The sequence below is a fragment of the Hyperoodon ampullatus genome, assembly GCF_949752795.1.
Source record: "Hyperoodon ampullatus genome assembly, chromosome: 1".
Classification (NCBI taxonomy): Eukaryota; Metazoa; Chordata; class Mammalia; order Artiodactyla; family Ziphiidae; genus Hyperoodon; species Hyperoodon ampullatus.
The window spans coordinates 87274149-87284625 of NC_136914.1; the positions used below are offsets into that span (position 1 = coordinate 87274149).

The window sequence follows — 10477 nt, forward strand, 5'->3', positions numbered from 1 at the left end:
TCAACTCAGCTAGCTTTCTTCAACCCAACACAGTGAAATAAATCAGAATATATTTGAAAGAGTGTATATAAAAATCCATTAAGACAGATTAGAATTCACAGTCCAGTTCAGTAATAGCATTAGGTCCTATATCTGGCACTCTCATACATCACAACAAAAAAGGCTGTACCAAATTTAAGGAATATCAAATGCACCTAGAGAAATGTATACTCTCACACCACATATTCAACCAACACAGAATGCAAAACTCAAAGCACTATAAGAGGATAGCAGTGAATCAGTACTACCTTTCTGTAAACACACTGTTTATGAGAAATAAAGGAGATATATATATATATATATAATGCTCATTTTAATTATGGGTAGTCTACATATCACATTCCAAGCAGATAGCTATTGTCTATGTAATACAATGCCAACACAAAATGCCTTTTTTCGTCTCTGAGATATTGCTAAAAAGAGCCACAATTACACTTAACAGACACCCCCCCAAAAAACAGAAAGCACAATAAATTACTGTTTTCCTTCAAGAAAGGACAATCCTTCTTCAGTACTAGTAGAGTAATATGGAATTTAATAGTACTAGTATATGTTGCAGAGTCTAAAATCTTGATAAAACTATGAGTTATTACTGATAATAGATCAAAGTGTCCATGTAGCCAAATGAAGCTGATATTAAATCTTTAATAGCCTGCATATAACCTTGAATATTAGAACCCAGTGATGTGGCTACAAGTACTTAAGGAGATATGAATCTAGCTCAATGTCTGTGAGAAAATATTGCCAAAGTTTCAACTCCTAATGGAGAGTATTAAAACACTTCTTGGCCCTGAATCAGAAAAGGGTTCTGTTGGAGTTGATCCAAAAGAACTAACTGGAGTGTGATTGGCAAACCTAGGTGACTCGAACTTGGTCTGAAAAAATCCAAGTTCCAGGGAAGAATCGGGTTATTAAATTGGTAGTTTCAAACTTCTGAAAGTTTATTATGCTATCATTTAATTGCAAAATAATTTTCTAATTAAATTTATAAGTAAATCAACTATACTTACTAAAAACAAAATTTAAATTTAATACTGACAAGAAAAAGTCTTTACTATAATTGTAAGAGCTAACATTTTTTAAGCTTTTATTATAGGTCAAGCACTGGTCTAAGCACTTTACATGTATTCTCAAATTCTATAAAATTTGTACTATAACAATCTCCATTGCACAGGTGAAGAAACAAATAATTTAGTCAAGATCACTCATTTGGCAAATAGCAGTGTCTGGGATTACTGAACCATTTGCCACTCTCCTCCTATCTCTACAGAAACTCTGGGGTGAAGATGGTGCAGGGGCGGGGGGATTGAAGAGTTGAAATTGATTTTCAAGTGTATAAACCAATTCTACACTTTTCAGAGCAGCTTCAATCTACTAAGTTCACCTTTAAAAGGTGTTAAAATGATTGATACATGTTATACATTAAAAAAATGTTTTGAAAGAACTGTGTCAAAGGAGAAATAAAAGATAATAAGGTCCTCTCTGCATCTGAAATGGTGGACAAACAAGTTCATCTAATGATTTTGTTTTTATGAATAACACTGGTAGTCTTTTAAAAATAGAGATTGCTAAACAAGATAACTACACTGAATAGTTAATATTATTACCTTCACAAAATAGGATGGAAATACAGTGAATTTTCATTCATCAATGTTAAATGGAATCCCATGCAAAATAATTTGTGAAAATGTGCTGCAAGCTATACAAAACACAAAATAAATGTACATATAACAGTGTTCAAGATACATTTTATATCACAAATAAAAAATGGCAACCACATTTGGTTGGTCAACTGGAATACCATTTCAAAAGAACCATATTTAATCTGGAATTGTGTATTTTCCTCCACAGGATAAGCAAAGAAAAAGGCTTTGAATTGCTTCCTTAGATTTCTGGGACTTTTATCAATGAATCTCAGAACTCATTTGTTATGTGAATACTCTGCAAGTCATTATTCATAATATAAATATTTTATTTTCTTTCACTTCTTCTAGCTCCAGAAGTGAAATATCCTGAATTCTAAGCATCTCTCAAATCATCTTATGACTTAAACTGGCTGAGTTTCCAACTTCAATACACTATTTTATGAGCATTTTTCATAATTTAAAGACAACCTGTATTATTTCTTCATAATCAAAGTAACGGACATTTTCAAGTCCGCAAGTTTCTAGGGGAAAAAGAAAGACCAAAACTGTGAAAGATTCCAAAATTCAAGAACCTTAACTGCAGAACACTTATACTTACACCTTCTCTAACAAAAATCACTAACCACTAAAAATCACTAAAAAAAGTCAAAAGTTCATTTCCTCTCATCTTCTGAAATGCTTGGCAATATATCTATGTTGAAATGACATAAATGTTTAAGGTCTGAAGTGCCAATAAAGGTCCCTTCCTTTGGGTGACTTTTCTGACTATTGATCTTTTTACTGTGTAACAAATAATACTTTCATATAATTAAAAATAAAAAATCCTATTAGATTTTTTATTGAAATATAATTGATTTATACTATTGTGTTAGTCTCAGGTGCACAGAAAAGTGATTCAGTTATATATATATATTTTTTTTTTCAGATTATTTTCCATTACAGGTTATTACAAGATATTGAATATAGTTGCCTGTGCTGTATAGTAAATCCTTGTTGCTTATCTATTTTATGTATAGTAGTTTGTATCTGTTAATCCCAAACCCCTAATTTATTCCTCCCCGCTTTCCCCTTTGGTAACCATAACCTTTTTTTTCTATGTCTGTGAGTCTGTTTCTGTTTTGTATATAGATTCATTTGTATTATTTTTTAGATTCCACATATAAGTGATATAATATTTGTCTTTCTCTAAGAAAATTAGATTTTTATCTACCACTTCAATGGACACTTTCTTTGCTTCTCTGTTGAAATGGTTTTCTTAGGAAAACCAGCACTATTAAAAAAGACAATCTAACACTAAGTGTGCTGTGTTTTCTCACCCTTACCTCCAAGGTTACTAGAATACACAAACAATGAGCAACTTCCAATCAATTTCACGCCTGTACAAAGAGAGGTACCTTTCCACTTCCCCAGTCAAAATAAAGTGCAAAAAATTGCCTGGATCCCAAACAGTTAGTGAATTACTTAATAAATAAATACAATTAAAGCTGGGCTTATACCTAGGCTGTCAATGCTACTCTCCCTAACACTACAGGCAAGTTTTCAATCTTCTTGTGTCTTGAGAAAGAAAAAACACTTGCCAAATGATGTTCCTGCTCCCATCCCAGATGGCTTTCCATTTGTCCACATAGCTCTCTAGTTGTGGCCCTCCTCACTTTATAAACGTCACTGAGAATTGTCCCCGCCCCGGTTCCCCATCCCCCAAGCCCCAGTGCTAGTCGGTGGAGTTCTTGAACTTGACCCACAGAACCCCCCCCCCACACCGCCCCCGCCGAAGTGCACTACAAAAAGCATTGCGCCAGATGCTTTCCAATCCACTCCCTCGTTCTCTCAGTTCAGAAAATCACTGCATTTATTCCCCCTGGGAAAGTGGATTCAATCCCTCATTCGCACTGGAGGTGCCCAGAAAGGAAACACAATCACACACGCACGCGCGCGCGCACACACAGGCGCATACACACCACTTCCCTTCCTCATATCCAGCTCTGACAGCACTCAGACCACCAAAGCCCGTTCCCTCCACCCTTCTCTGTCCAAAACTCCTAACAGTTACAGAAGACAACTGGCGCGAGAGAAATCTGAGGTTTCTATGGGTCAATGGAAATCTCTTTCCCCCCGGGCCCTTGAGGGGCTTTGGAGGCACAATCGCCACCCATAATTGAATGCTCCAGCGCCGACCCGCACCAACTGGAAGTAAGCCCGGCGTGCGCCGCCGTACCTTGATGCCAACCCGCCCTCTGGAGGGACACCACTGGTACCCACATAAGTTGACCCCCGGGAGTCCCAAGGAGACAGAAGGAAGGAAGGGGACCTACGCGCCCAGCCTTGTGCCCCTGTCTTTTCCCGGCCCTCGGTAGTAGAAGGGAGTCCAGAGGCTCCAAGAGCTGGGCGGGGCGAGAGGGCAAGATCAATAAAGTTAAGAAAGAGGACTGCTTGGGAATTTCGTGCTCCTGAGTTGCTGAAGAGAGGAGCCAAAAGGGAGATCGCAAGGCACGAAACCATAAATCGTGTCTGCCGCGATAGGGGAGGCACACAATGACACCAGACGCGCTGTAACCCGCCGCGGGTCGGCGAGGGGGCGGGGAGAACTGGGAAATTCGGAGACCGCGAACTTACGGAAGAAGATGTACTCCGTGTAGCTGCTCCAGATCCTGTCTTCGCGGTACTGGTTGACGAAGGCGGCGGTGCCCGAGGAGTTACACGCCACCATGTGGAAGCCGGCCTCAGACAGGCGATCGAACGCCTGCTCCAAGTAGGTGAACTTGAGGTAGAAGCGGGACGTGTACTTCTCGGGCGGCCGGTCAGGGTCGCGGCTCTCGTTGAGCGTGTCTCCGAACACCTCCTTGGCCAGCGCGATGCGTCCGCACACCATGATGCGCGCCACGCGCCGGAACTTGGCGTCCGCCTGGTTGTCACGCACCGTGGTGTAGGAGCCTCGGTAGCCGAGCGTGAGGAAGCCGGAGCGCTTGTCCGGTGCGCCGCCACCCCCGTGCGCTCCGGGACCCGAGGGCGCTGCGGCCGCTGCCCCGCGCAGCAGCGCCTCGCTGCTGCCCTGAGAGACGTTGTCCTCCAGGTCGCTCTGGCAGCCCTCGTCGTTGAGCGAGTTCTGCTTGGTGACCTTGGGCGACAGCAGCTTGACCAGGTCGGTGAGCTGGAAGTACTCGGCCTCGCGCAGGAGCCGCTCCTTCTCGGGGAAGTGCTCCGGCAGCGCGAGCTGCTTGTCCCGCAGATAATCCAGCACGTACCTGAAGAGGAAGCCGTCCCGGTCGATGAAGAAGCGCGCCCGGCTGTCCCTGGGCAGCTCGCCCCGGCGTCGGGCGCCGCCCCGGGGGCTAGAGGGCGAGAACATACTGGCCAGAGTGCTATCCGGGACGCTGAGCAGCGTCGAGTGCTTGGTCACATAGACCTGGCCCCCTACGTTCAGCTCCACCACCTCGGGGAAGGGCGAGGGCACGCAGGGCCCCGAGGCGGCGGCTGCCGACGCGCCGGGCGAGCTGGACGAGGAGACCATCTCGCTAATTGGCAGGATGGTGCCGCCGCCGCTGCCCGTGTCCTTCAAAGCCATGGTGCCCCCCGCCGCTGGCCAAGTGACCCTGGAGAGCAGCACTTTCTCCTTCCCGAAACCCGCGCCCTGCACCCCCGGCGGCGTGCCCCTGATGCGCCCTCGGGCCGGGCGGCACGTTTCTCCGGCCGAGGAGGCCCGGTTCAGGGCTCGGGGCAGCGGCGGCGGCGGCGGCGCCCGGGCTCCATCGGGGGAGCGATGTGCAGGAGAGGAGCTCTGCGGGCGCCGCGGCGGCGGCGGCGGCGGCGCGAGGAGGAGCGGCTGCTCCTTTGGGGGCGACGGCGGGGAAGTGTGAGAGACTTGCGAGAGGCTCTTAAGCTGCCACTCGGCTCTCTGCGGGGAGGGCGGGAGGAGGGGCCGGAGCAAAGAAAACTCGCCGCCCCAGCAGCTTGCGAGCGCGCCGCGAGCCCCGAGCGCGGACGGTGGCGCAAACTACTCCTCGCAGCCGGGGAGGCGGCGCTGACGTCAAGCCCGGGACTGGGACCCGAGCCACAGCTGTCATTTAAAGAGATAGGTGCCAGCCTCCGACTGCGGGGCTCCGACGCTAGGGGGAAGGACCGAGGGCCGAGCCTGGAGGTGATGCTACTTGACAGCGAGCGGGGAGATGGGGAGAAGAGGGCAGAGAACCGAAAACAAACGGGAAAAAGGACAGCATCTCTACTTCATCCATTTCATTCCCCCCCCCTTCCGTCCGTCCCTCCCTTCCTCCCTTGCCCTTGTTCGCCCAGTAACACTATCTTTATTTTTCTTTTTATCTTGCATTAAGGTGGGAAGTGGGGTAGGGGGTTAGGTTATAACAAAAATGCTAGGGTGCCAATCTGAAATTACTACAAATGTTGGCGTGAGGACTTCGATTGCCAAAAAAACTACGTGGGGGATGAATCTCTTGTAGTGGTTTTAGCATAATTTTTGAAGTGAAGGGCGAAATGCCGGAACCTCAGTTACATTCAGATGTCGTGATTGCATATTTAACTACATGTGCTACAAACAGTTGAAGAATTTTTAAAACTGAAATCTGTTTTTCAGTTCACAAAACTAATAAAGGATTGTGGTAACGTGACGGTTCTCTCCTTTCATCCCTTCAGTATTTGATTCATAGTAGATGCTTAATAAATATTTTTGGAGGAAGGGACAAAGCCAGGCAGGGAACTTACTCTATTTGCTCCTAGTTTCCGATCCTGCTCTGTCCTCTGATTAATCTCTTAATTTCCCTTTCAGCTTTCAGGGCAAGAGAAATGGCTTATGTTTTATTAGTAATCTAACCGTAAAATTCAGGTCACAAATGAAAATTATATGAATTTAAGCTCACTTTAATTTGCATTTGTACACAACACAGGTACAGGCTGTAAGATTAGCATTATTTGTGATAGTGAGAATAGAGATGCAAATAAGGAATCTCCCTTCTTGTGGCTATTCATCCTGGGACATCCTTTTGTGTTCAGAAACATAAAGAATCATTGATTTATAAAGTACAAATGTGAAAAGACTACACTGCTATACAAGTAGTTTGCTTCAAAAATTATCATAGTGTTATAGATGAACCTTATCCATTAACAAATAAAATAATGTACAGATTTTCACATCTTTTTAAAAATTCTAAATGCCTACTTAGGATTCCTTCACTTTGAATCAACCACACACACACACACACACACACACACACACACACACACACACAAAAGTACTGGATTTGAGATAATAGTTGTAACCTCTAATTTTTATAAATAATTAATAAATTATTTGGAGTATTAAAAACTATATTTAATTCATTGATCCTTATAAGCCACATCCCCAGAAAATGTTATATCTGTTTTGAAGTTAGATTACCTGAGACTGAAAATGCACTAATGAAAGAATACAATATATTTACCAAAGTTCTAAGACTTAAAACCTGGTATGCATTATGCATCTTCATGAAATCCTCGTATTCAAGCCTATTGCCTCCCTCCGAATTTATAAACTGATTAAGAAGTAGAATTGATTTTAGCCTTCTTCACTTAAAAGCTACCATCAGAAAGCATCTGAAATGTAAAGTAATAGTTTCTGAAAAATGAATTAATAGAAGATTTATAATCTCTATAGATGAATAAATAATAAAGCCTTGAACTACTACTAATGAAGCCTGTTTATCATGAGGTAAGTATCCCTAATTATAAGTATGTTATAGACCATAGAATCATAATGAAGTGGATGTATAATACATATGCATAAGTGTATATGAATATAAGGTCTCCAATGTTATCAGGTTGAAATCCATTTTATTCTTTTTAATTACATAAAGTATGCTCATGAGACAAAATGGTCTAAAACATGTACTCTAAATGAATCATCTTAGAAATTCTTAGTGAATTTCTCTGTGTGATGTATTGCTTTTTAAAATAATTCTTTCAACAATGATTGAATATTTTTCCTTAATCCTTTCCATCCCAATACTCCTCTTACTCTCACCTCCTCCCCCAACTATACCCTCCAACCAAACTCCAAACTAAAATTGCAGGTCCAGAATGTCTTTACCTGTTGTTCTCTCGGCTAGGAATGCCTTTCCTTTTCCACCAGTCCCCTAATCCTTTCTCCTTATTTACTGCTTCCCTGATGTTTCAGTTTAAATAGTACTTCCTCTGGAAATCTTTCAGATTTTTACCAGTCCAGGTGTTCCCACAGCACCCTATGCTTACACAAGGGCAGGGTTTGTCACACTAGTATGTCATTGTTTCCCATCAGATTGTAAGTATGGCATACAACCATATGCACTGTTCTATCCCCAGCATCGTGCCTAGCCCTTAAAAGATAGTCAGTTTCTATTTCTTGAATCTTTACTGCATAGAAATGTGTTCACATCACAAATAGATGGCAAAGCATCAACTAACTGCTAGACACTGGGCTAAGCAATGATATTGCAGAGATGAATAAGACTCAGTCTTTCACAATTAAAATCAGGAAAAGTGAGAACAGAATCTGATTAAAACAAAATCAGATCTAAAGGAGAAAGGAAAGCAAGAAAGAGATAGACACTATTGGAGCAATCATTTTGGTGAACTGAAGAATTAACACCAAATACTATAATTAGAACCATCTTGTTCTAAGCCACAGACACCATTAATGTTCCCTAGGCCAATGTGATCACAAGGGTGGGTCCTTAAGCTCTTCTGTTGCTGTGCAAAGACAAGACATCAAACTTCTCTGCCTACAAACTACACTAGGTCACTTCACATTCCCAGGAGTTTTAAATAATAGAGTCAAAACTGTGTCTCTAAAGGTACAGCAAACTAACCAAAAAGGATAAATTCCAAGTTGTAATAAATAATTTGTAATTTGAAATAACAAATTAAATATTTCTTCACTAGTCTAAGAGTTACTTAAAGGCAGGAACTATATCCTCTTTGAAAGGGGAGGAAAAGCACAGAAGGTAACAGTGAGATTTAAAGTCAGGTAGAACTGGCTTAAAAAAATCTACCTTTGTCTCTTCCTGGCTTTGTGATTTGAGCAAGTGACTTAACTGCTCTAAACCTTAGTGTCCTCATGGGTATAGCAGAAATAATAAAGACCAGAGACTTCTCACTGCGATCATGCGTCCAGTAACATGGCCATTCCAGTTTGATGGAGTTCACTGTATTTACTGTCTGTTTCACACCATTGTTCTGAGGACTGAGAGCAGAGCCACACCCTAACTAGAAAGATCTGGGATTCCAAAGCAGATAACTGGTTACAGTAGCTCTACCTACCTTTCTTCCAATCGTCTCACCCCTAGAGTAACATGCAGTAGCACAGCCCCTCCATTATGAACATTCCCACACTACCCCCAGCATGTCCTTCCCTGTCTGTAGCCATGGTTGTTCCTCTCTTGTTGCACTTTAGCATCCTAGACATTGATATAATTCCATTGATTTAATTTACCTAAGTCCTGTTCTTTTCTTTCATTTTTTAACTTTATTCAGTCTTTTTACTGCGGTCTAATTATCCCTTTTAGCTTGTTTGTGTACAAGGCCAACTGCACTTCTAATTTTCAGGAACCTACCTGGTATCTGTTTATCTTGTTCAAGGCAGTTGAAAGTTTTACACACACACACACCCAAAAAAATCTTCAAGTATTTGTAATTCTAAGCAAAAAGCCTGAGATTCTTTCCTGTAGAGAAAGAGCCTGGCAGATTTTAGAGCAGTGATGTCCTATAAAAATATGTGAACCACATTTCTAATTTTAAATGTTCTAATAACCACATTAAAAAAGTGAAAAATGAAATAGGTGAACTTATTCTAATAATATCATTTAGTTAGCCCAATGTATCCAAAATATTATCATTTCCATATGTAATCAATACAAAAATGTATTAATGACATAATTTATATTTTTTTCCATCCTAGGTCTTCAAACTATGGCATGTATTTTACACTTATAGCACACCTCATTTTGAACTGTCCATATTTCATCTGCACAATAGCCACACGTGGCTAGTGGTTACTCTAATGTTCAGCATAGCTCTAGAGCATTTGCAACTAATATACCTACTTGTTTTGAGGATTAGGTAAGATAACATGTCTTTTTAAAGATTTTATTACAGGAACTGTAATGAGATGAGTCTGGAATTCAACACTTGAGTAGAATCATTAACACTTGGAATGGGGACTATGAAGCAAAAACCAAAAAAAGAGGAAAATCTCTAAAAAAGAAGAAAGAAAATAATATATACTCTATCAGTGGAAGAATTTTGGTTTCCCTTTCACACCCATCACACTCCCATAAAGGTAAAATATGGGCAAGTTTTGCTACACACATCAATATTGTGAAAAGCAGGCCAACCCAAGGGCCGATGGCTTCTTGCAAGGTAAGAAGTATAAGCATTGCTGCCAGAACAGGGTCAACATGGGTAGGTACAAGACAATATAAGATGAGAAGGACCATCTTCAAATTCAACAGTTGCTGGGGAAACTTAGAAAGCAGAGTATAAAAACTAGCTCACCCCAAAACTCTCACCTATCAGTTTTGAGAATTTCAATGATGCTGTGAAACAAAAAAAAACTTTGCAAATGAAGTATTTAGGAAACTCAGAATATCAGTGTTTGATGCATTTGTTATATAGTATATTCCAGCAATTTAGATACCTTACTGTAAATTCATATGAGTTATTGGTCTATATTATAAATTATAGGAGCACCACTAAAGGTTAGGGTGACAGTTGGTAAAACTCTATTAAATTAATACCCAAAGAAATTAGCAAAATTTTGTATAGATCATGAT

The 10477-nt window shown here is 41.5% G+C and overlaps 1 protein-coding gene across 1 annotated transcript in view; it reads right to left on the minus strand.

Moving 5' to 3' along the window:
* KCTD8 (potassium channel tetramerization domain containing 8) overlaps positions 1–5247 on the minus strand; it is a gene marked incomplete at both ends in the record, with an annotated part of 265412 nt that extends 260165 nt beyond the window's left edge. Inside the window, one exon of the mRNA XM_079703375.1 lies at positions 4299–5247. Within this exon, the coding sequence (XP_079559501.1) occupies positions 4299–5247 (949 nt within the window). The remainder of the gene's footprint in view (positions 1–4298) is intronic.
* Between the last annotated feature and the right edge of the window lie 5230 nt (positions 5248–10477).